The sequence below is a fragment of the Ictidomys tridecemlineatus genome, chromosome 11 (genome assembly GCF_052094955.1).
Source record: "Ictidomys tridecemlineatus isolate mIctTri1 chromosome 11, mIctTri1.hap1, whole genome shotgun sequence".
NCBI lineage: Eukaryota > Metazoa > Chordata > Mammalia > Rodentia > Sciuridae > Ictidomys > Ictidomys tridecemlineatus.
In genome coordinates, this window is record NC_135487.1 from 20,003,841 (window position 1) to 20,029,287 (window position 25,447).

The 25,447-nt window shown below is 53.5% G+C and overlaps 3 protein-coding genes across 29 annotated transcripts in view; 2 read left to right on the forward strand and 1 right to left on the reverse strand.

Annotated features, from left to right (window-relative positions):
• The window catches only part of Epb41 (erythrocyte membrane protein band 4.1), a 169,419-nt gene extending 162,634 nt beyond the window's left edge, over positions 1-6,785 (forward strand). For all 22 annotated transcript variants that reach the window (XM_078025755.1, XM_078025735.1, XM_078025741.1 and 19 more), the window contains 4 exons: positions 479-580; positions 1,792-1,872; positions 4,888-4,992; positions 5,978-6,785. In XM_078025755.1, coding sequence (XP_077881881.1) covers positions 479-580; positions 1,792-1,872; positions 4,888-4,986 — 282 coding nt within the window. In that variant the 3' untranslated portion in view covers positions 4,987-4,992; positions 5,978-6,785. The remainder of the gene's footprint in view (positions 1-478; positions 581-1,791; positions 1,873-4,887; positions 4,993-5,977) is intronic.
• A 1,572-nt stretch (positions 6,786-8,357) lies between these two features.
• On the reverse strand, positions 8,358-10,729 carry Tmem200b (transmembrane protein 200B). Its single transcript, XM_005318086.5, has one exon. It carries the CDS (start codon positions 10,727-10,729, stop codon positions 9,803-9,805), a length of 927 nt encoding a protein of 308 aa, XP_005318143.2. The 3' UTR covers positions 8,358-9,802.
• Ptpru (protein tyrosine phosphatase receptor type U) overlaps positions 10,720-25,447 on the forward strand; it is a 170,174-nt gene continuing 155,446 nt past the window's right edge. The window contains exons 1-4 of one of the 6 annotated variants that reach the window (XM_078025724.1): positions 10,720-11,130; positions 18,546-18,623; positions 19,440-19,564; positions 25,237-25,299. In XM_078025724.1, coding sequence (XP_077881850.1) covers positions 10,829-11,130; positions 18,546-18,623; positions 19,440-19,564; positions 25,237-25,299 — 568 coding nt within the window. In that variant the 5' untranslated portion in view covers positions 10,720-10,828. Of the gene's footprint in view, positions 11,131-11,693; positions 11,831-13,668; positions 13,990-18,545; positions 18,624-19,439; positions 19,565-25,236; positions 25,300-25,447 lie in introns of those variants that run through there. The other 5 variants (XM_078025726.1, XM_078025725.1, XM_078025727.1 and 2 more) reach the window with 5 other exon arrangements.

Below are 25,447 nucleotides of genomic sequence, written 5' to 3' on the forward strand. Positions count from 1 at the left end.
GCTGGGAGTGTAGCCCAGTTAGAGGGCTTGCCTGCATATGTGAGGTCCTGGGTTCAATTCCCAGCAAAAAAAAAAAAAAATTGTGGAAGTCATTTGTGAACTATAAAATGTACCTGTGACCTGTGTGCAGTATGTCACTCTTGTTGAACCTGTGACTGCACTCCTGCCTCCTCTTTCTGACGTGCTAAGAAAACCATATACATTTGACATTGTTAGAGGCGCCTTCTTCCCTGGGATTTATTCTATTTCTTAATTAAGAGTTCTGTGTAGAACTAGGATGTAGCTTAGTGGTAGGACACTTGCCTTGTCTTGAGGCCCTGGGTTCAATCCCCAGTGAAACACATACACACCACAAAAGGTCACTATAAGGGAATTTGATTATTACATTAGAACGTACCATTGAAGAGCACAGTTGCAGCCTGCAACATTTGCCAAGCTTCCTGAGAGGCATGATGATGAGTTGTACTTTCTTCTGCAGACTGAGGACAGCAATGGGGACTTGGACCCGGGAGTCTTGCTGACAGCCCAGACCATCACATCTGAGACCACAAGCAGCACCACCACAACTCAGATTACCAAGGTAACAGGCCAGCTAGAGCTTCCCTAGGGAATCCAGTGGCCTGTCGAGCTTGCTGTTGGCCCTGGGGAAGGAGGACCCTATTCCTATGGAACCAAATTATTCCAAGTGTCCCAGATAGAAAGACCCTGTTGCTTTCCCTGGCAGTAAATCAAGGAAAGCCCTGATCGTATCCCAGCCCACTTGGTACTCTCACAAAGTCACATGTCATCATTCTTTACAAATCTGTCTGTCTTTCCAGCTGTGCAGGTGCAGGTAAATTTAAAAATCAGCTTGGGCTGAGGGTATAGCTCTGTGGCAGAGTGTTTACCTACCATACTCAAGGCCCCGGGTTCCATCCTCAGCGTGCGCGCGCGCGCACACACACACACACACACACACACACACAAAAAAAAAAAAGTCAGTTTAAAGGCAGGAATTGTTGATTTAATAGTGTGATCATATTTTATTTCTAAGCCAAAAATCAGAACTCTGGGTCTAACAAAGAATTTTTATGTCATGTCCAGGGTTAGGGTCAGGGGAGCTATAGTTTGAGAGCTGAAATATTAAACTTACTAGGATATGGTCTATAGGAAACAATAGAGACAAACATCTAAAATTGGAACTACCCTCAGAAAATCAGAGGTTGCTATAGTACTAGAGGAAAATGCATTTTCTCGTGGGTAATAAATTCAGGTTCTTGACCAAGCTCTGTCATTAATACGGATGACTGATTTCAGTTTTCCTCATCTGTCATGGAAACCTACCAGCCTTCAGGAGATTATCTGAAATATCTTTGACATCAATAACATGAAAGTAATTTTAAAATAAAAGATCCCAATTTCAAACTGTGTGACATTTTTATTCATAGTGTATTCTGATTTTTTTTTTCCTCCTAAAAGTAATCAAATGGAAATATATAGAAGAACAAAGAGAGAGACTTGTTTTGTTGCTGAATTTCTCTGGTGTTTGGGAGGAAGAAAAAAGGAGACAGTAAATGGAGAACTGTGGTTTTCTGTTTAGCTTATTAAAAATCTCAGTGAGCTCCAGGGTGGAGATGTGCTCATCTTAATAGGTTCTGCCAAGATTTTGGACATGTGGGTAAGACGCTGTCCTATGCAGGGCCAGCTGCAGGTTAAAATTTGGAGCATAGCTTTCAGAATAATCGTTGCTATTTTGTTTTTTCTTTCTTGTTACATTGCTGATCTCCTATGACCATTTTCCTTTGGTTACAGACTGTAAAGGGTGGAATATCAGAGACCCGGATTGAGAAGAGAATTGTGATCACAGGAGATGCTGATATTGACCATGACCAGGTAGGAATGCAGGGAAATTCTGAACTTGGGAGGGCAGGAAGATCAATGGACACGAGAGTGCTGTGTACAAAGGGTATCTCTGCCAACTTCATTTCCAAAAAGCTTCACAGCCATAGCTTTTGAGAAGAACAGGACTGAGAAGGTAGAGGCCTGTGGGTGGGGCAGCAGAAGGGGAGCTAGGAGGTGCAGCAGAGGAGCTTGGGCTGTGCGTGGACCTAAGAATTGGGCTCAGAAGCTGGCTCTCATTGTATTTCAGTACTCAACTCCCTGGGCCTCTGATTCCTCACCTGTCAGCCAGGGATGATGGTGCCCTCTCTCAAGGTTGCCTGCAGATCTAGTGAGATGCTGGATGTGCAGCCTGAGACCCATGGTGGGCTCCATGTTATGAAGGAGGAATAATGTCCTAAATCTGTGCTAGATTATATTGCAACAATAGAAAGGCTCGGTCCCTGCCCCAGGGCACTGTAATAGCTGAGGAGACAACTGGGCAAGTGCAGCGCGGTGGGCAAGACACCAGAAGGCTGGGACTTGGTTTCTGTCCTAGATCTAACACTAACTTGCTGTGTAACACTGGGCAATTCACTGCGCCCCTGTTTTACCTCTTCTAAAAGAGAAGAGGTTGATCTAAATAAATTCTGGGCCCCTTCCTGGTGCTAAAATTCTATGTTTTTATGTTAATTAGGTGCTAATTGTATGCTGCAAGCAATTAGCAAATAATAAGGTCAGAATTAATGTTCCCAATTCTCTTCTGGATGAGGTTAGAAGAGTAAAGCTGCAGAGGAGAGGGGGTGGAAGAGACTGCATACAAATGCTTCTGGAATCATTGACAGGATTGCTAGAGCAGTAATTCTGTGGCCTTTATGCTGATATGCTGACTGCCTGAAGAAGAAGAAAAAAAGAACTGAGCTGCAGTGCTGGCAGTTCCCTCGGTAGCAGGGTTGAGACTTACAGCAGGGAAACTGGGCTCAAGGTCCCAGAAACAAGACTGCAAATCCCAGTGGAATTTGCACTTGTATGTAGATGGCATGAAGACCCCCACTACTATGTATCATTATAATGCACCAATTTTAAAAAAAGCCCTTCAGGAGACCTTGCAGGCTGTGTGCCCAACCCGGTGGGCCCTGCCTTCCCCAGCCTGCAGCTGGGTGATTCGAGTCTCCCTGTGCTGGGTCTGTGCGGGACAGTAAGCATGAGAAAGAAGGCGATCATGGTGTGCAGGAAGACAAACCGTGCTGCATCCTGGCGCTCAACTTACCAGTGCCCTGGAGCAACTTACAGTAACTACTTCTGTGAGCTGCAGTTTGGCCATCCCTGGAATAAGGATCATCACGTGTTTCTTTAGGGTCATTGTAAAAAAGGGGAGCAAGCACACCTGAGAGCTCAGAGACGCTCCGATGAACCCACGTCAGAGCAGCGTTGCTTCACTGAGGACCGTGTGGAAGGAGTACCACGTGGTCTCTGACTGGGGAGGGAAGGCTTTAGGCAGGGAAGCAGCGTGGCACAGCCTTTCAGGGAGAGGGGGAGGCAGAGTCACAAGGAGAGGGCTTGCGCTGGGTCTGAAGTATGAGCAGATGGGTTAGAAAAGCAGGAATGGTGAGCAGGGGCCCGTGGAGGTGGCAGGTCTAAGAATGGCTTTCATGGAGCCAAGAGACCAGGAGAGAATTTTGCTCTTTTCCTGTCCTGAGATGGTCCTAGGGTGAGCATGAGCAGTCGGCTGGTCAGTTCTAGCCAGAGTCCCTTTTTTGTTGCTGTTGTTGTAGATGAACAGCATGCCTTTATTTTATTTTTATGTGGTACCGAGAATTGAATCCAGTGCCTCACACGTGAGGCAAGCACTCTGTCACTGAGCTATAGCCCCAGCCCCCAGAGTCCTTTCTGATAAGGGATCTGCTCAGAGCTGGCAGCCAGAAGGGATTCCACTGCCCTCGTTTGACTTTCTCTCTTTTTAGCTTTTCTATGGTAATGCAAACTCTTCCAGGTACTTAAACAGGGTCCCCTCAGAAACTAAAAGACAAGGTGATAAACTTAAACTTCCTGTTGCATTACTTATTACCTCTGAAACAATAAGCACTTTATTTAACCTTCTGTTTCCCATTCTATAAAATACAAATAATGATACTATCCTACTTTTCTCACTTTGAGAAGATCAAGTAAACAATAGCAGGGCATGATAGCACACACCTGTAATCTTAGTGACTCAGGAGTCTGAGGCAAGAGGACCAAAAGTTTGAGGCCAGTCTCAGCAACTTGGTGATACCCTAAACAACTTAGCAAAACCTGTCTCAAAATAAAAAGGGCTGGGAAAGCTTGGCATGGTGGTGCACGACTATAATCCCACCTGGTTTGGAGGCTAAAGCAGGAGGATTGTGAGTTCAAAGCCAGCCTCAGCAACTTTGTGAGACCCTGTGTCAAGATCAGACATAAAAAGGGCTGGGAATGTGACTCAGAGGTAAAGCACCCCTGGTTTCAGTTCCCAGTACAAACAAAAAGATTAAATAATAAGTAATGGGCTCAGGCCAGTGTTCGGCGCATCATGGGCCATCCGCTGGTCCTTCCTGTCTTCTACTTCAGTCCTGACATTTCTTCCTTTTTTTATCACACACTTCTTTCCTGTCCTGTCCTGAACTTCCTGGTTACCCTCTTGGGTGGGAGAAGGTCAGGGATTTGGGGATAGGACATTTCCAGAGGGAAGAAGGAAGCACATTGTTAAATCCTGCAAAGGAGAAAGCTGTGTTGAACAGATTTTGTCCTGTAGATTCCCTGCTTGCTCCTCTGAGACCCGCCCGGGTAGATGTGGTCACCCCTGAGGTCCCTCTCTGATGCTCTGAAGACAACTCTTGCCTTCCCTTTCTTGTCCTGTTGGTCCAGGAGCCTCCATGGGCAGGAGAGGGTGGGAAGGTGGTCATCAGCTTAGCTTATGCCGCCATGATGCAGCCTGAGCTGGGTCAGCTCTGGCCCTTGCTGGCCTTCACAAGCCAGCCTGTTTTTCCCTGATGGGCATTGTTTCTTTTATAGGTCCTTGTACAAGCTATCAAGGAGGCAAAAGAACAGCACCCAGACATGTCTGTGACCAAGGTGGTTGTCCATCAGGAGACTGAGATCGCTGAGGACTGAGCTCAGGTAATAGGTCTTCCTGTTGGGGTTGAAGATGCCACTGTCCCAGCCTGAGAGCTCTGGCAGGAACTCTGGAACCCACTCTGGGAACCCATCACTCCAGAGGGTGTCCACACTGGGACTTGATAAAGGAAAGGCAGAGGAGATAGTGAATTATTTTACTTTAACCAAAACAGGCTACTGGGGCTGAGGTTGTAGCTCAGTGGTGGAGTGCTTGCCTGCCATGTGTGAAGCATTGGGGATGAGCCTCAGCACCACATATAACTACATACATACATACATACATTCACACATAAATATATTGTGTCTGTCTCCAACTAAAAAAAGTAAAAATAAAAAAAAAATTCATGGGCTAGGGATGTGTCTCAAGTAGCGCACTTGCCTGGCATGCGTGCGGCCCGGGTTCAATCCTCAGCACCACATACCAACAAAGATGTTGTGTCTGCTGAAAACTAAAAACTAAATAAAGATTCATAAAAAAAAAAAAAAAAAAAAAATTCACAGTGCCAAAGCAAGCTGCTGTTGTGTCCGGTCCTGAACAGTACCAGCAGTTTTGGGTAGGAAGAGGGACACCAAATTTGGATATAACGTCTCACCTCCTGACTCCTCCTGCCCCCTGCTTCTCCACTTCAACTCAACCCCTTTTGCTCTGCTCTCTGTGGCACCGGCATCTCTGGAATTTCCAAGCCCAAGCCTGGAAGGATCAGATAACTGTCACAAAGAGCCAGATCAGGGTATCTGTAAGTGTACGGATTTGGGACAGGTGGGAGAAGGCAGTGACACTCTGGGGCCAAAAACTAGAAGCAAGAAGCTACTTTGGGGAGCCAAATAACATAGTTTACAAAGGATTTGAGAAAACTATCAATCACAAGGTAGGATATGTCCAGTGCTCAGGTTCTGATTGTCACTTAGGGCCACAAGAACTTGGCAGTGGGACTGGGAAGCTGTCTCCTTCACAGAATTTAACAATGTGCTTCTTTCCTTCCTCTAGGAACTGTCCTGCCCCCAACTCCCTGCCCTTCTCCCATCCAAGAAAAACCAGCGATGATACAGAGCCAACCTGCAATAGTCAGACTTCAGACTTTCAAGATTACTTTAAACCACCAGGAAGTTTTCATTTTCTATTTGGAGTTTATACCAAGAGATTCTTCTAGCTATCACTGATCCTTTTGAAGACCTTTTTCTATATTGTGATATCAGAAATTGCTCAGCTTTTCACTCTATGGACTATTTCTAAAGAGTTTTTTTACGGAGCGGTTTGTAACCCCTCCAACCTAGCCTCCCCCCATTTATTTCCAGCCCAGATACTAACAGGGTCCACAGAATTCTTCAGGAAATCCTCCAGAGACCCTGTCAGCTGTGTTGGAGGCCAAAGTCAGCTCAGTGGGACTCCCCGCTCCTGCCCTAGTTTTACACCCTCTGGATGACAGCGAAACTTCATGAACCAGCTCTTTCTCAGAGCTAAGATGCCACTTTACCAGAATATCAGGCAGCATGACTGCCCTGATCCACAGACCCCAGAAAAATGTCCTGTCCCTCTGTTAGAGTGTTTTTGGTGAGGCAGAGACCTCCGCTGAGAATGTAGTGCTGTTCTCCCTCCCTCCCTCCCGCGCGCTCTGTTTTGGAGCTTCTTTTGGTCAGAGACATAAGAAGTTGCTTCAGGTAGATCTGATACTGTGAATGTTTGAACATACCCGTGGCCTTCACCTCCCCAGTTGCCCTTGTACCTCAGCAGCAGCGGTGGCTCTGCCAAGCACTCCCCTAGGCTCCCGTCTTAGGAGACCAAAACTCACGGAAAAGTAGGCACCTTTGGCCAAAAGCTCTAATGGAATGTTTTCAGTGGCGGTTTGGGGAAGGAAAGCTAATGAGGTTTTTAGAATAAGGTGTTCTAGTTCTGGGAGTGCGCACTTCATGCTGAGGAGTGGTGCTTACCTCAGTCTTCTAAGGAGTGTTTCAGGTAACCAGGTCTGGGCCTTTCTTTTATTGTCACAAGGGATGTAGCTCAGACAGGAGCTGTGTTCTCTGACCTTCCTCCTGAGAGGCACCTGCCTGAGGACATCCTTCTGGAGCAAGGGGATTATCGGCTTCTAGGGACCATCCCTCCCACAGGACACCACATGACGGGAATAAGCCCTAGGGCTGCTCATCCCCCCTCGCCACCTGAGGTCTGTCAGGTTTTGTGGGCTTGATTTTGTGGTGGGTTTTAGATTTAGGTTTTTTTATTTGCCTTGGTTTTGAAAGTGAGGACTGATGTCCCCAATTCCTGGTAAGGATTTGGGGCATTTTTATTCAATAGGGCTTCTCTAATCCTCCAGCTTGCTTCCCACAACAGATCTGCCTGGAAGCTTCTTAGAATCCTAATTCTAGGCTAGAAGCGAACTTCATGAGATTAGTCAGTGAGTCACTGACAGCGATCACCGGGGCTCAAGGACACTGAGCGTGAGCACAGTCTGAAGCCAGCAGCACGTGTCCAAAGTCTCTACCAGCCGAGTGTTACTTAGACAAACTCAGCTGATGTGAACTGATTGCGAGTGTGTGCGTTTTTTTCTTTTAGTTCTCAGGTGAGATCACTATTGCCAACAGGCAGCTCAGGAGGGAGGGGAGAGTCGGGGGAGTTATGACAGGCTGGGGGGCAGCGGGTTGTTCTGTCTCAGGAGCAGATGTACAGGCTGTGGCATAGGGTCTGGCGTGATGAGGCTTTCTGGGGGCCCAAGCCAGGACTGTGTTGTCAGGTTTGAACCCCTGTCCCATCAAACAGACGGATAATGAGCTTACTTTCAAGTGGTCAGGTGTCCTGCCGAAGGAGCTACCAATGCTCACGATGCGGAAACCTAGAGCTGGGCGCAGTGGTATGCACCCAGGATCCCGGCTGCTTGGGAGGCTGAGGCAGGAGTTTTGTAAGTTTGTATCCAGCCTTAGCAACAGAGCAAGACCCTATCTCCAAAACAAACAAAAACTGGAGACCTGTGGGAGGAAGAGGATGGGCGAAGGGAGGGGCACATGCATGTCTCTTCAGCATCCCCAATGTTCTGTGCTCTCCAGATCAGTGTGGCAGCCTTCATAGCACAGGACCTCGCATCTGGGGGCCTAAGCTTTCCTCAGCTCTGCCGCCAGCTCCCTCCTCCTCTGTCAGTTGAACCAGAATTACACTAACTTCCTCCCAGGCCGCTTCCCCTTCCTCCCATTCTGGCAACAGATCTTGGAGTTTGGCAATTGTTTGGATTTTTTTTTTCTTTCATTCTGCAATTGTGTGTATGTGTGTGAGAAGAAAAAAATAGACTGTCCAGGTAGAAATGGTAAAGCGTGGAGAGGAGAGTCACACTTCCAGGGTCCCAGACAGCGATTCCTAAAGTGACTCAGACACACCACAGTAACAACTCTCACTGCCATTTTATTTTTACTTCAGAACTAAAGATTTCCTTCAAACCACAGGAGAGCTCTGCCACCTACCCACAAAGCAAGGTCTGCACTCACAACCAAGGGCCCAGGGGACATCATTCCCCACCCCCACTGGGGCCATCACTATATTCTGGGGGAACCTTGAGCAGCCAGGGGTGAGGAGTCCACCATCTACCTTGGGAAATGGAGCCAGAGCTATGGCTTGACCAACACCCCTTGATGCTCATGGGAAACCTCTTCCCAGGAGCTCAGCCCCAGGCTAGTTGTTTTTACAAATCTCTCTCAAATGTATTATTTTGGTGACAAAAATGAAGGAGCTTTGTAAATTTTTTTTAAAAATTATGAATCATATCAAGTAGTTGTTTACATTTCTTGACAAAATAGGAACCATGGCAGCAGAATCAAATTGGCAAAATCCCTAGATTAAATAGGCAATAATTAGGTCTGCTGTTTTGGCCTTTTGTAGTAAGAGAAGTGGTTGTAGTGTTTAGATATGTATTTGGTCTTGCTTCTTGTACTGCATTTTTCAATAAACTTAAAAAAAAAAAAAAGCCCACTGACTCTAAGGATTGATCTGCTTTTGTATTTCTCTTCTATCAGTAACTTGGGGAAAATGAAAGCTGGATGGGGGAGACCTAACCTGAAAACATTTTCTAAAGTAAGCTCCCCACATTGGCCCAAATGCAGCTTCAGTGTTGTACAAAGGGGTTTCTGAGAACTGGCAAATGCTTTTTGCCAGCTGAAGGGAGACTGCGGCATAGGCCACAATAAAAAAAAAAAATAATAAGAAATAAAAAGAGGAGGGCTTCTCAGACCTCTCTGGGGAGTGGTCAGACCTCAGTATGAAGACATTGGCAGTAGTTAGCCCTAGTGGGATATACCCTGCATGGCTAAAGAAAGAAAGGGTTTGAGGTGATGGGAGCTAAAGGTTCAGTCCCCATCCCAGATGGCAGTGGAGGGTCTCAGCACCCTCCCATTGCCCATCTTCCCAGAAGCCCAAGCTCTAGCCCTACTCTGGAGAAGGCCTGTCTGTCCCAGCCTGCAACATCCCAACCTACCTTCCAAGTCTTAGAGGTCCTTGCCCACCACTTTGGGTTTGTTAAGACACTGGGTGCATCTCCCCATCACCTTTGGCCTGGACCTCCAGTCCCCTCAGGTACCTGTCCAGGGCTAAGGCCACATATGGAGGCTGAAGAAATTCCTGAGGCCGAGGCATGCTGGTCTCCACACTCCACTTTAAACCACTCCTGCTGGCTCACCAAGCCTTATGCAGCTACCACACACAGGTAGGATGCCTTAACAGCTGCTGTGGTCGGAGGTCCATCCCAACCTGAGATGTGCCTGAAGCAGCTATGGTCTCTGGTCCTGTTATCATGGTCCATGCTGCAGCCTCATAGCGGGTTGTCCCCCCTACTCCTCAGACCCGGGCCCCCAAATTCTCTCCTCCCAATTTGGCATACCCCCCCAGACTGAGACGGTCCAGCCGTGGCCAGCTTCTGTGAGCACAGTCACGAGCAGCTGGGGTCCCAAGGAGAAGCTCCCCAAGGCCCAGATCCAGAGACTTGGAATGTTCAATGCAGGAGCCAGAGGGCTGCACTGTGATGATCACGTGGCCAGTCTGGGTTCGTGGAGCCCAGGGAGGGGCCAGCCCTGGACCCTTCAGCGGGTAACTGTTGAGGAGGGCAGGTAACCCGAGGCGAGGATTAGCAGGCTCTGAACGCAGACTCCGCACTGACGGGACGGGTGAGGTACCCGGGACGGGACGCGGGGACAGGTCCCAACTTTCTGGCTCCGCGCAGCCTATGGCTAGGGGAGTCCTTGGGCCAGGGCTGGGAAGGAGAGCGCAGTCCCAGCTGGGGCCGTCGGGGGGCCGGAGGGCCTGGTCCCGTAGCACCCCCTGGCGGAGTCGTCGCGTCTCCAAGTCTCGGTTCTCATAGAGAAGCGTGTTGGCACAGATGAATACAAACAAGCCGACGCCCATGATCACTGGCCCAAGCAGCCGTAGCCGCTCGTGCGGGCCATGACCCCGGCCCGCGCCGCGACCCTCGCGTCGCAACTCACTAACAGGGGGTGAGCTGGCATTGGTGGCCCGGGGCCCCGGGGCCCCGGCACGGTGCGGCCAGTAGCCGGCCACGGCGATGCCCATGCCCACCAGCACCACGAGAGCCCCCAGGGCCGCGAACGCCCCCGACGGCGAGCGCAGCCGCAGCCGCGCCCGCACCCGCAGAGGCTCGGGCGGAGAGCGCGGGCGCCGGCGGCGGCCCAGGCGGCGGCCCAGGCGCGAGACGCGGCCCTCGGGGCTCCTCCGCATCTCCCCGCAGTCTCCCGGGCTCCCGGCTGTCATCTCGCTGTCGTCCGGGCGCTCTGCGGAGAGAAGACAGGAGGCGGGGACTGAACCGACGGGCCTTGGTTCGGGGCTCCGGACTCGGGGTCCAAATCCGGGATGGGAGCTCGGGCCGCCTCGCCCTGGCCGCTTGGAGATCCCTGGCGGCCACCCCCGGATTTTCCCGGGCTGCGAGGCAGGGAGCCGCCCCCGCTCGGGTTTTCCGCAGCGGAGCTCGGAGCCAGGGACGCGCGGCAGAAGCCCGAGTTGGCCCGGCCCGCGGGCGGAGAGGAGGGCGGGGGCTGCGGGCTGCAACCTGGCGCAGGCCGGGTCGCGGGGCTCCGGCCGCCTGCGCCCTCTCTGCCTGCCCGCGGGTCCCGGGCCTCGGAAGGCATGAGGCCCCCAGCAGCCGCGTCTCGGGGGTAAGTACCGCCGGGGTCGACCCCACCCCCGCACGTGGCTGCGCCGTAGTAACGGAGGGAGGGGGCGCTCAGACCGCTGGGTCCGCAGGGGTCGCTCGCGCGCTCCACCCCCCCCCTGCGCTTTACATACCGCAGCGTGGGAAGGAGGGGGTGTCACCGACTCCAGCCTCTCCTTGCCCGCCCCCTCCTTCCAGACTTCCTCAGTCAGCACCGGAGCTGTAGCAGGAGAGACTTGAGATAGACTCCGGGAAGACCGCGCTGATCAAGACCAGCCAGTCAGAGGAGGCGGCGGCGGACTTTGCCCAGGATCTCTTTCAACTCCTTCAGAAGAGGCCTCCCCCTCCCCCAGCAGCCAGGCTGGGACCTTGGCGGGAGGCAGGGGGCTGCCAGTGCTGGGCGCAGGGCCTCACCGGACAGACTCTGCTCTCGCCTCTCCCGTCGGCCCAGGCAAGGCTATTCCTAGGTTGCGGCGTTTCCGATTCGGGCTGCTTGGGATGAATCATCCCCCTTTCCCGCCGCCTGGCCTCCTTTTCAGCCTCCTCCGCCCGAGGCCTCAGTGGACCGCGTCCCAGCCAGAGCAGCAACGCCCAGAGCCCCAGGGTTCGGGCTGCACCGCTTAAACCCCTCCCAGCTACTGGATGTGCTGGGCCTGCGACCTGAGGACCAGATCCCGGCCGGGACAGGAGCAGCAGGGCTATAGGTGATGTGGGCCCTACCGAAGGGGGGACGCGGAACGACACGCAGCCCCCATCCAGGCCCCAAAAGAGGAGAGTTAGGACTTGCTATCCTGGAGTGCGTCCTTACTCCCCCACTCTGATTTCTAAGCAGCTGCAGCCCTGAAGGCATAGCCAAGCCTCAGGGAGGAGGATTTGCCACCCTGCCCACGCCCCAGTCGCACCCCGAAGCCCAAAACAGGACACCATTCCTGCCTCGGACAGCACTGCCCCAGGTCCGAGGCCTAGATAGAGTCGTAGCGTCTACCGCGCCCAAAGACTGGTTTTCATAGATGGAAACTGCGGCCTGACGGGGGTCACACCGCTATACGAGGCGGGGGCTCCATCTCGGCGACGCCGGGCTCCTGACCCTACCCCTGGGCATGGCACACCTCTGGGCATAGCCACAGGCGCGTCCAGGGAGCAGGCGAAGCCCATTACCCCTTTATCCCTGGGTATGGAACCCTTTTCCCAGTCCAAGACAGCAGTGCCACCTCTTCTCAAGCTAGAGCTGGCGCCCCAACCCCAACTCCTGAGAGGTCACTCCCGAGCCCCGGCCAGTCCCTGCCAGGAGGCGAAAGCATGCAAATCAGAGACTCATGGACACGTTCAGAGACCCCAAGACTGGTGGGCTTGGGACGACGCTGAGGACCCCATGGAGGCGGAAACTAGAGTCACAGCCGGATGATCCCAAGGCGCGGGAAGTTGTTCACACCCCCATACTCCAGGGTCCCGCCACCGCCCGCGTAGCTACTGCGGCCTAGGGGAAAGGAAGGACCAGGATCCCGCCCCTGTACCTCTCCCGAGGGAGGAGCCTAAGAAAGTTAGGAAAAGTGGGTGGCGAGCCCGTGGCTCCTGTCCTGCTCACCTGGAGCGGCCGAGCCAGAGTAGGTCCGGGTCCGAGTCCGCGCGCCGCGGTTCCCGGCGCCTCCTAGATCTCCACCGAGCTCCGCCCCGGCCCCGCCCCGCGCCGCTCGGCCCCGCCCCGCCGGCCCCCGAGCCCCCCGAACCCTCCGATCAGCGCGGCGCTGCGGGAAGGCGCAGTTTGGGTCTGAGGGCGGCAGGTAAGCGCTGTGTGCGCGCCTGGCGACTCCGAGGGCCCGCGCCCGACTCCCCCACCCTGGCTCCAGCTCATACAGCACGCAGGGACCTGGAGGGTGCCCCTTCCCCACCGGAGCCTCTGCCCAGACCCTCAGTCCGGGGAGTCCACGCCCGCCCCTCCTGTCCCCAGAGCCCTCCTTTCTTCGCCAGGAGGCGGCCCGAGCCCGACCCGCTGCCCTTCCGCCGTGCGAACCTCACTCCTTCGTCTGCCAAACAGGCACCACGTCGTCTGCCTTTCAAGGCATCGAGAGGCGACAATCTGACGTTGGGAGCAGGGCCCACCACCCAGGGCGCAGCCTGGGCCACCCGAGCCCTCGATGGACATCAGCCACGGTGGCCGCAGCGGGGACAACCGGGCTGGGAAGGAGAAAATCAAGCCGGGTGTCGAGGGTCCGGCCTCAGACGCGCCCACTTCTGGCGGGGAGCTGCGCTGGCCCCGCTGAGGAGGCAGTGCTGAGGGCCGCGGCCACCCGCCGACGACGCTCCGGGGCCGGCTCCTGGCCCGCCCGCCCGGAGGAAGAACGCGGAGCGGAGCGGCCGGGGCCGGGCGGGCGGCCAGTTTCCATGATGCGCAGGGCGGGCTCGAGGAGGGGCGCTGCGGGCCCGCTTCCAGGCCCAGCGGCCCGGCCGGGCCCCTCGGGAAGAATTTCCGGCCTGGGATTGATTATAACCCGCCCCTCTCCTGGCCGCGGGACCCCCCGGCTCGCGGGCCGAGGCGAGGGGGATGGGCAATAATGAGACCCGGCTGTGCGCCCCAGCCGGGGACACGACTCGAGGAAGTGATGGGGAGGGGCCGGGTCCCCGAGCCGCTCCGCCCAGCCAGCCTCGAACCCGGCCTCTGGCTTTGTGCAGCGACCGAAAGCATCAGCGCCCCCGAAGGCCTTTCCGAGCCCCCGGGAACCAGGCATCCTCGGGAGGGACCCAGGCCAACCCCGGACGGAGGTTCCTCCCGAGGACCGAGGGAGCACCAGCAGCCCCCAGGTGGCCACAGTGCATGAGGCCGAATCCCGCTTCCCCGGCTTCGCCCTGCGGCTCTAAGAGCCAGGTTAGGGTCCGGTTCCTGCCTCCTGAGGACTGAGTTGCGAAGAGCTCTCTGGCTTGCTCGCAGAGGCACGGCCTCCCTCCTGCCTCCTGCCTCCTCCCTACTCTCCTTCGCTTTCCTTTGCTCTGGACCACCCCCAGCGACCCACTTCCCACACGCTGCCTCCACCACGCCCCCACTCCTGCCTCCGCACACGCGGCCCTGTCAGGGCTCACTGCTCTTCCTAGGGACGCCAGTTCTGGGGGGTGGGGGGGGAGCCTGGACTGTCTCCCGCCCTTGCTGACCTCTCCTCTGGTGATGGCTGTACCACTTACTCCTCCACCCGCTCCTGGGGCTCGCACCTTGGCTGGTTTCCTCTCTCCCTGGTGGTGGCAATCTTCCACCTGGGCCACAAGCCCAGCTTCACTCTCAGCAGCTAGACACCTCTCTGGCCCCATGGTGACCATCCCCTGTCCCACTCCTTCCCTGTCTCCCCTTCATAAAGTCCCACTGTCACCAGAGTACACTGGTACACTAGGTCACCTTAGGCTGCTGCTGTTTTGTTTAGTTTTCAATTATTATTGCTGTTTTTCCATGTACATGACAGTAGAGTGTGTGCTGACATATTATTATCACTTATTCCCATTAGAATCAGGCTGCTTCTCCCCCACCCCTTCATCCAGCAGTCCGTCAAGTCTGGGAGACTGCCTTTTTCATCTGGAATCAACCTCTTATCCCTTCCCCATGGCCATGCTCCTAGTCCAGGCCACCCATCTGGTCCAGGCCATCAACCTCCTCTGCCTGGAGAAGGCATAGTCTTGCCACCTCCTAATCCCTTCTAACCTTCTGCAGACAGGCACCCAGCATCTTTCTACCCTGAATCTGACCCTGTAATTACCTACTTAAAACCCTCAGTGGCTCCCTGTGTTGTCCAGATACAGTTTAAAATTGCTTCTTGTCTCACAAACTGGCCCTTGGACCTCTCACACTGCTCCCTCCTGGGTGGCTGAGCTTCTTTCTGTCTGTCCTCAGACCCTCTGTGCTCTGGCCTCCAGGCCTGGCAGGTTTCTGGCTGTCAGGAGCATCTATTTTCCTTGCCGCCACCTCCTCCTCCTTCAGAGCTATGGGCCTTCTCCAAGCCCCCAGGCCAGGCCAGCCCTTCCTTCACCCTTCATGAAATGTCCTCATATACCAGAAACTTCCCTGTGCACAGCACAGATGAACTGAAACCATCGTTTTCAACTGAATCCATTTGTTGTCTGTGTCCCAAATGGCCATGATGGGGTTGGTCCTGCTTATCTCTGAAGCCCTGTGCCCAGCATGGTGTCTGCTCACCGCTGGCCCTCTCCCCCTTGTTAGAGGAATGTGGGCAAGGCCTGTCTCTCTTACCCTGGGGCCCTTTCCTACTCTCCACCCCTAGGGCCCTGACCCAGGAGCAGAAGGAAAGAATTCTGCAGAGGCTCAATTTCTTCTTCTGTAAAAGGACAAGGAACGATTTCCCTCTTGGTATTGTTTTGAAGGCTGAATAAGAGTACACATGCTCTGTGCCTGGCGCAGACGGGCACCAGCCAACAGCCCCTCCTTCCTATAACCATGGGGTTTCAGACACAGAGGCCAGGGCGTGGGGTTGTTCAGGGTGGCAGGGCAGGGAAGGGGTTCCTTTCCCCAGATATGACCTTGTTTAATTCTGTTGAGAACTCTGGGAGGTCAATGTTATGCCCAGTTTTTGGATAAGAAACTGTGGCAGACAGACTTGCCCACAGACCCAGCCAAACTAAGTCTCTCCCACTGTGGAGGGGCCTCCCAGGGCCTGCCTGGCTTAACCCTGTGGACATGTAGCAGCCTCAGTACTGGGACCATGTCCCCAGGAGGCCTGGTTCACTCTCAAATCTTCCCTGGCCTCTGTGTGACCTGGACTCTCAGGAGGACCCTGGATGAGACGTCCCCTGGAGACTAGGGTGATGAACATTTCCTCTTCCAAGCTTCTCTGTGGGATCAAGGAACCTGACAGAGTGACTCAAGGCTCCACGTCCTCTTCAGAATCCACCCTCGGGAGAAAGCCCAACAGCTGTCACCTCCTGCATGCACAGCCTCACCCTGAGCCACAGAAATTCAGCAGGGCCTCAAAATTTATCTTTTCTAAGAACAATGTGCTGGCCTCATCTGGACAGCCTCTGATTTCCTCCTGCAGCCCCCTTTGATGCCGGTGTGTCCTAGGCACAATGTCCCCTTACGGCTCTTGCCCAGAGAGACCTCGGCCTCTCTGGCACAGAGGGGAGCACATGGCCTGGGTCCCAGCTTTGCCGGGACTGCTCAGTAATTCCCAGAGTGACCTTGGAAGTGTCATGCACTTCCCTCTGCTCCTGCCTCTGTAACGTGTCCTCTGCAAGCAGGACTGGTGTCTGGATGTGATGAGGAATGTTTGGCAAATAGAACACAGGATCCCCATCCCAGTGCTCCAACACCCAGATGGGGTCAGTGACTGGTCCAGAGTGACCCAGCTTATGCATGGCAGAGCTGGGCATCAGGATCTACAATCCCAAGTCCCAGTCAGCGCTCAGGTTATGAACCCCAAATCCATCGCTTCCCATGCTGTGGGACTTCTGTGCTGGGCAGCTCTGGGCTTCTTCCCAGGTGTCTCTGTGCTGCTGGCAAAGCCATAGGGAGGGCGAGCTCCCCCTCTCCATTACTCTCTGAGCCCAGAAAAGAGAAGGAAGCAGAGCCTGGGTGAAGCTGGGACAGTCAAGGGAATGAGACCCTCTTGGGGAACAAGGCAAGGCTAGGTCCCTGCAAGTCCTTAGAGGGACAGCAGCTGGCATGTTACCATCTTACAGAGCTGTGCCCAACTACCAGCCCCTGTATATACCCTGACTCAACGCCTGTGAGGTGAGCTCCCTCCTGGGCCACTCTTGTGGAGCCCAGCTTCTGTGAGTTCCAGGCCTGCAGCTGACCAATGGCAGAGCCAGAGTCAGAACCAGGCTCTAAGCAGCTCTGTGACTGTGGGCAAGTCAGGTCACCTCTTCAGGCCTGTTCCCTGCTCTGCAAAACAGAGACAATGGTAATAACAATGTCACAAAAATGCTACAGTGAGGATCCAGCCCCTCAGCCTGGAGCACAGTGAACACGGAGCACAGCGGTGCTGTGGTTCCCTCACCTATAAAATGTGAAATGGAGGCTGATAATTACAGCCTTTTAGCCATCTTCTCTGAGCTAGCTGTTGGGGACCAGGGAGGGGCCAGTCAGGCCTCATCCAGAGGCTTTAGGGGTTGGCAGGAACAGACATGTCCACCATGACAGTTGGCAGCAGCAGACATGGGGAGTCATGGCCAGATAGCCCCAGGGCAGCCGATTCACCCCAGAATCTGTGTCTTCATTAGACAGCGTGCCGGTCGCCTACCTTGGAGGGTCATCAAAAGCCTTGCCTGGAAGGACCCAGTAAAACTTAGCTGCTGATATTGTTCTACTGCTGTTGACCCCGCTCCTATGTTCTAGCTCATTTCTGCCTCCTGTTTCTTATTTATGAACATTCCAATCCGCCCATCTTGGATCAGGCTTTTCCCCCTGGTTCAATCAACTGGGGAACAGAGGGAGGGGACAGGGTTAGGAAGTCCAAAGGCATAAGGGCTGGCAATGTTGATTCTCTCAGAGCCTGGGAGGGATGACAGGTCTCCACCAGCCTTGGCAGGAGGGCAGGTTGGACCTTGGGAACTGAGTGATCTCACAAGGGCTTGGAGTAGGACTACTGGCTGGAAAAGTGACCACGGGCACATGCCTTGCCACTTATGGTCTCAGCTATAACATATGTGTCCCTTGAGGGGTTGAGACTGGAGGGTCACTGTGAAGATTTGCCTCCCTCTCATCTATGGGTGCTCATGGATGACAGGTCACAGGAAGAAAAACCTCAACAGAGAAATTGTATATTTTTGATCTGGGCGCACAAGTGCTACCAGTTACCCGGGACTCTGAGGCAGGAGGATTGTGAATTCAAAGCTAGCCTCAGCGATTTAGCAAGGCCCTAAGCAACTAAGCAAAACTCTGTTTCAAAATAAGACGGGGGCTGGGGATATAGCTCAGTTGGTAGAGTTATTTCCTGGCATGCACAAGGCCCTGGGTTCAATCCCCAGCACCCTCCCCCCACACACACAAGATATAGCAGTGGTTAAGTGGCACCAATAAAAAAATAGGGCTGGGGGTGTGACTCAATGGTAAGGTGGCACCAATAAATAAATAAATAGGGCTGGGGGTGTGACTCAATGGTAAAGTGTCCCAGGTTCAGTCCCCAGTACCAAAAAATGAAAAATAAAATACAAAGAGAGGAGAGAAAATTACATATTTTTGAGAATATCTACAAGTTTCCTCTTTCCTATGCACTTCTGTGCAGGGAGGCCTGCCTTAGGAAGGCTCAGGACTACAATCAACCCACAGTGACAGCCCTTAACACCTAGAAGTCTGGGTTTGCTGCAGACCAGGAAATGGGAGTAATTTGTTACAGCAGCACAACCCACCCAAACCTGATTAATACACCTGCGGTGCTAAGCGCTGGTTAAATAATAGTTAATCATGTGATTGCTTTATTTCAGGTTCAGAACGATGGGCCTGGTTGATGTTGCCACCACAGAGTTTAAAAACAGTGATCTGCAGAAGAGGCAGCATGAAAGGTATTTCTCTTTCATTTACAGCTGTGCGGGGTGGACAGGGAGCCCCCTCCCCTGCTTTATTGTGGTTTCTCCACCATCCCTGGGGCGTGGCACCCCCCTTGTCTTTATGGTTAAAGATGCCGCGTTGTTCCCTCCCCAGCACGCAGACCATCCCTGAGAATGGGCTGGCAGTGCACACGTCTAGAATGTTCATCCCCCAGTTGGTCAGACTGAGTCTCGTGTCTTTTAACTGGCTCCAAGGGAGGCCGAGGTGGCGGGTGGCTCCTGGGAGACAGCTTAGGAGTCCACATTGATACCACTTGGATGTGGCACCTCCATTTGGTGACAGATCACATTGCCGATGAAGCGATGAGCTCTGTGTCACTCGGGAGGAAAAGAAGAGGCTCCCCCACCCCCTCCGCGAGGGATTCAAGGTGGGGAGGCTCCAGCGGGCTGCCCTCTGCCTCCTGCGGATTATAGGGCTCTGCACCCTTCCGTGGGCGGGAGGGGCTGGGCCGGCCCGGGGATGGAGGTGCGGGGGCGCCCCCTAGCATCTGGGCTGCGCCCTTGTCCCTCGGCACCGCTATCGCTGGGCCAGCCGCCGTCCCCACAGGCTCCCCACGAAGTGACCCCGGCGCCCACCCGGAACCCAGGCCACAGGCCTTTGGCCTCCTGTATGAGCCCCCCTTGCGAACCGCCGGGTGCCTACGACTGAAGGATTCCCCTTGGGGAGTTGGGAGGAGAGGAGGAGGAAGACGCAAAACTTTGTGTCTGAACCCAATGGGACCCAGCTCTTCAGGGCCTGGGACAGGGCTCCAGTCTGTTTTTTCTGGCCAGAGTCCCTGCTACGTGCAGTTTAACAGGATCCCATGCGATTCCCCTAACGACCAGCGAGGGCAGTGCTACCCTCCCCCCTGCGCTACAGATGGGAAAACTGAGACCCAGATACAAAATCCCAGCAGGTAAGCGGTAGCTCGGTCCTAACCTAGGACTGTCTGTGTCTAAGCCCACCTTCTGTGTGTGATTAGTTGGATTAGTTGCCCCTACCCTCCACACCCAGGGCTGCCTGGCCTGGAGTCTAGCTTGGGCATCAGCCAAGGCCAGTCGAGGTTTGCTTCTTTATCAGACAGAACACGCAGACTTTAAATTTCGTGGTGACTGTTTCATTGCTGAAAGGGGACAGGAGGCTCAGGGAGCTCCCTCATCCCTTCACCCCTGCGGGGAGATGCAGAGGGCATCTGCATGGGTGCCTTTTTCCTAGTCGTTTTAGAGGGGGAGACCCAGGACATGGCAGGCTGCTGTGGGGTTCCTCACAGGGTGCCTTCTCCCCAGTGGGAAACACCCGGAGGAGGGAGATGGAAGAGAAGGTAGCCCAGGGGGAGGACTGGCATGGAATGGCTTTGAGGACTGGCATGGAATGGCAGGAGCAGGCAGAGCTGTCCCTCAGGAACTCCAGGTCAGCCCTGCAGGAGATTGACTTTATCTCCTGTAAGTGAAGCAGGCACAGAGCTTATTCCCTGCTTCCAGGCTCAGGGGTGAAGTGACCCCACCCCAAGTAACAAGAGTATGGGAAAGTGTCAGGACTTCCAGCCAAGTCTGCCTGACTCCAAAGCCTTCTCCACACAGGGTTGGGGGATGAATAATTATCCCCACTTTACAGGGGCCCAGCGAGTTTAAGTAACTTGTTCAAGGTCACAGGACAAGAAGGTAGACACTGTCACACCACTCCTAGAATTTCTTATCCTCATCTGTAAAATGTCCTTACCGGGGGAACTTCCAGGACGGAGCAACTCCACTTACAGAACTTCCTCCCCTGCTCCTGGACCTGCTGAGGCACAGGCGGGATTAGATCATTTACTTGGTCTCTTTCAGATACTTTCCAGGAACTTCAGGTCCCTGATCGTATTACAGCAAGGAAAGCTAGCCAAGCAGAAGAGGAGAGAGTGTTCTCAGAGGGCTGGGGGTCCTTGAAGGTTTCCTTCAGAGGGACATCAGCACCTCTGATCATTAGGCAAACACGCTCCTGCCTGGAGGAGCAGCCCATGCTGCCCGGCCGCTGTTGGGTCGGGCCCAAATCTCTGGTTTGGAGGAATCACCAATAATGCCCAAGAGGTTTTTCGAACTACTTGGCTAACTCTTCTTGCCAAGAGATACTTGAGGGGGAAAAATGATGAATGAAAGAGCATCGAAAGAATTACAGTTGATTTTAATGGTAGCTAATGTACAGTTGTGGATTCTTCTTCTTCTTCTTCTTCTTTGGTTCACATTGTAGTCACTGAAGCATGAGGTCAGGAATATATTCTGGAATGGTGCCGGAATCCATCAACTCTGGTGGCTGCAAAAGGGTGCCCAGAGGGGATTGAGAAGCGGCCCTTTGGGGGCTCCACCAGTTGCTGTTGTGAAGAGCCCTATGCGCCTTTGTACTGCAGCACTTTTCTTTGAGTTGTCACCTCAGGATAAAGAGCCAGGAGTGGAGTACTAGGGCTCCTGCAGATCTCCCTCTGGATCCTGAGGTGACTTCCAGCCGCACCAGCAGTCTAGCAGCTCAAATTCACAGTCAGGCCAGCTGCACTGGGTTCCTAATAGAGACCAGGTGTTAGGCAAGGCTGCAGGCTTGTTCCAATTTGCATTTCTTTAGGAATATCCCAGGGTTCTATAATCACTCTCTAAAAAAACACCAACGTTGCCTGGGAAGTGTGAATTAAGGATAAATATTTTATACAAAAAAGGAATTTTGATTCTTTGGAATCAGATTAAATCTCCACTTGCTTTTTGGAAGGCTGTTTTACTGTGAATTCCACACCTCCGGGAAACTGCATAAACTTGAACGTCCAGCTCCTTAAACTCATCAAACAAATGCCAGGTAGGGTCTCGACCAGGCGAGGACTAGAAAGCTGCCCAGGAAGCCCCACCCACCCCCGCCCCTCTTCCCTGCACCCAAGTGTGCTCTCTTCTGAGCCTAAAGCTGCAGTGTGTAAAAAACAGCAACCGTTTAGTTTGGCCTGTTTTGAAGATTTCTGTGTGTGGGGATGGAGTGTGGGCTCATTTGTTTGGCTGCTTCATATTGTGAGAAATAGAGTCTGAAGTTTCAAAAAACTGTATTCAGCCTTAATTGGATCCAATTGTAGTCGTTTAAATTGTAGCCCTTCCCTTTGGCCCACCCTGATCCTGAAATCAGCCAATCGCGTAGGCCCTACGCCCGAGTCCTCCAATCAGGGCGGAGGGCAGCGCCGCCCGGTGGAGAGCCGGGGCCGCCCGCCCACGTGCGCTTGCGAGTCGGGCTCGGGAAGCGTGCTTCTGGCAGGAGTCGGGGTTTGCCTTGGCCACCCACTTTTTTTCTTTTCTTTTTTTTCCCCGCCCACTTTCGAATGCGTGTTTGCTTTCTTGCGGCACCGAGTGTTTTAAACAATATTGGTGAAACTCGCCCACGTTGCTTCGCGTAGCCGTGGTGGCCGGCCCCTCCCCTCCGCAGAACTGGGCACAGAAACGCCGCGCGGCGGGGCCGCCCGGTGTCGGGAAGGCTTAACCGGTTTGGGCACTAGAAATGTGCTGTCCCGACTGTCCATGTTGTTTGACCCCCACCGGAGGCCACCCCCTCCTGGAAGGGCTCTACCAAGAGGTGCAAGTGCCAGGGTGGCTCTTCTTTCTTCCCCTCCCCTTCCCGCTCCTTTCTCCCCTCCACTCCCCCCCCCCGCCCCCAGTGCTGGGCATTGAATCTAGAGCCTTTCACGTGCTAGACAAAGCCACTGAGTACACCCCAGCCCTCATTTTAAAAGTTGTCCTCTGTCCATCCTTCCTCCCTCCCTCCCTCCCTCCCTTCCTCCCTCCTCAATGCTGGGGATCAAATGCAAGTCCTCACGTGGGCCAGACAAACATTCTACCACTGAGCCACATCTCCAGCCCTTTTGATTTTATTTTGAGACACCGTCTTGCTAAGTTGCTGCGGCTGGCCTCAACCTACCATCTGTCCTCCTCCCTCAGCCTCCAGGGTTTAGAGGTTATGTACCACTGGGCCGGGTTTGGGGTGGCTTTTCTTTGACTTAACCTTGCATCGTGGTGATGACATAAGACATATTGTGTGTACCATCCTGGGATTTGATTTTGTGTAGCTGGTGTCCCTGCACCAAGCCTGAGTTAATTTATTTGGATTTTAGCATTTAAAATGAGAGACTGCAGCTTGTGAAGACCATGTTGGTTCATCTTGGGGTCATTCTTAGAATGTGACCCCCAACTTTCGCAGGTGTGTAGCAGACCTTTTGATAATTCTTCTTCCAACCTCTACTTTAGGGAGTCTGCCTTGGTGTGCTTGGGGGAGACGGTGACCCTTTTACTAAAGCTGAGGGAATTGGAGCCTCCCTCTCCAGTAGGTTAGACGCTCCTGCCCAAGGCCTGACCCCTTGCCTGCTTCCCGCCCTCTTGAACAGCTTCCATCTGCACATCTTCCAAGGACCTCTTTCAGCTTGAGAAGCCCCTTCCCCAAGAACACAGTGATGATTCCGCAGGTCACTGAGCTATTTACCTGCATGTCATTAAAATTCACTCCTGGGGGGCTGGGGGTGTGGCTCGGTGTAGAGCGCTTGCCTCATACACAGGAGGCCCTGAGTTCAATCAGCACAACATAAAAACAAATATATAAAATAAAGGGATTGTGTCCACCTACAACCAAAAAAAGTATTAAAAAAATAGGACCATAGCCTCTGCTGCACTCGTGTTTTGGTGTGTTATGTTTATTTTACTTTTGGGGTCACTGGGGATGGAATCTAGGGGTGTCTACCACAGAGCTATAGCCCCAACCCTTTTTATTTTTATTTTGGGGTCTAAGTTGCTGAGGCCAGCCTCTAACTTGTGGTCTTCCTGCCTCAGCCTCCCAAATCACTGGGATGACAGGCATGCCCCATTGTACCAGGTTAGCTAATGTTTTAAAGTAATTCTCTTTCCTTTCCTTTGCCCTCATTATTGTGTGTAATCTGTGCCTACCTTTATTGTTTGATACAGGGGTTGGCAAAGATTTTAGGCTTTCAATCCCTGTTGTGGGGACTCCACTCTGCTGCCATAGATCGTCCCTAACAAATGAGCATGGCCGGGGCTGTGGCACACACTGAACTGGGAACTTGATGTCATCTTTACATATGAAACATTTTCTTGATTTTTTTTTCACTCATTTAAAAATGTTAAAACTATTCTTAGCTCAAGGGCCATATGAAAACAGGTAGCAGGCTGGATTCAGCCCACCTGCCTTGGCTCACCGGCCCTAATTTAGTACGCAGGTTGCAGAATATAGTGGGATCACCGAGAGGACAGGCAGGGCAGGGGACTTTGTGAAAACTGAGGAGTCGTTAGATGGACTCCTTGCACCGTTTAAAATAAAACAATAGACTTGACTTTTTTGAAGAAAAATTGAATGGGAAGGCCGAGTGCCCGCCTGTCCGAATTCTGTGCCCTGCCGCCTCATCTTGGTTAGTTACAGTGGTGTGTTTGTTGTCTTGGTAACTCATGTTGACAGTGACATCTGGGGCTGTGACGTGTGTGTCATGATGTACCACCAAAGACCGTTTCACTGCTCTCCGGCTCCCATGTTCTCTGGTCATCCCTCCCTCTCTCCCCTGGGCTCTGGTCACTGCCCATCTTTCTACAGTCTCTGTGGGCCCACAGCGGCATAGACTGAATCCTGCGGTCACCTGCCCTCAGCCAGAGTTGCTCCAAAGCAGGGCTGCCACGCTTCCTGCTGAGGCGACCCGGGAGGCACAGCCAGTGTTGTTTGTGATGCTGGGGACTGAACCCTGGACCTTGCATATGCTGGGCAGGTGCTGTGCCACCAAGCTACATTCCCAGTCCTACAGTCAGTTGTGGTTTTTTTTTTTGAGGGGGGGGGTAAGTGCCTCACCATTGCTGAGGCTGGCTTTGAACTCGAGATCCTCCTGCCTCAGCCTCCCAAGCTGCTGCTGGGATAACAGGCGTGCGCCACCCAGCCTGGCCCGACAGGTTCTAAAGCAAGAGAGAGACATGGCCAGGTTTGCACTTTAGAATGAGGGGACTGGATGAGCAGAGGTTACGGGAGCTACAACTCCCCCGCAGGCTCAGCCCACCTGAAACAGACCCGTGCCCGCCAGCTGGAACTGTGCAGAGCAACCCCCGCAAGAGGACCTGTCCACCCTCCTGTGAGCCTGTTTTCTCGATCCCTCCCAAGGGGTTTCTCAGAGCCCCTCTTCGGTTTTCCTGGGGTCCCATCACAGACACAGCTGGTAACGGAACAACAGGCGAGGGACTTTGCTTTGGCTGTGGGCAAGGGGGACTGTGTGGGCCTCGGTGGTGGTGGTGGGGACTGACCATCTCTCTGGTGCCCTCGTCTGGTCTCTTTTCAGAGCAGCGTATTCTCAAAGTTCCAGGTGCCGACCTGGTGTGAAGTGAGAAACTGGCTTTCCACCCTGAGGTGGTGGCCGGCAGCTGAGTAGTGTTGGAGCAGGTTGGGGAACAGCCCTGATATTGGCAGAATCTTCAGCACCCCTCCTTCTGCTCAAGAATATTCCACGGCTCCCATTTCCCGTGACGCCAATAAAAAACGGTGCTGGAGAGGTGCTTCCCACAGCAGAGCCAGACCCGGGGTTCACTTGTTTCTCTGGCCTCTCCCTTGCAGGTGAAGAGAGCCACGTCACTCGACATGCTGAGCACGACCCATCCGAGAGCTGCTGGGACTCAGGTAAGGAGGTGAGAGACACACCTGGGTCATGGATGGATGGGACCACGCTGGTGGCCCCGGGAGAAAGGTGGGGCTAGCATTGGCGCTGCGGGTGATTCATTCATTCATCTGTTCATCTAAGGACCTCTTGGTTGCTTCCAACTTTCGA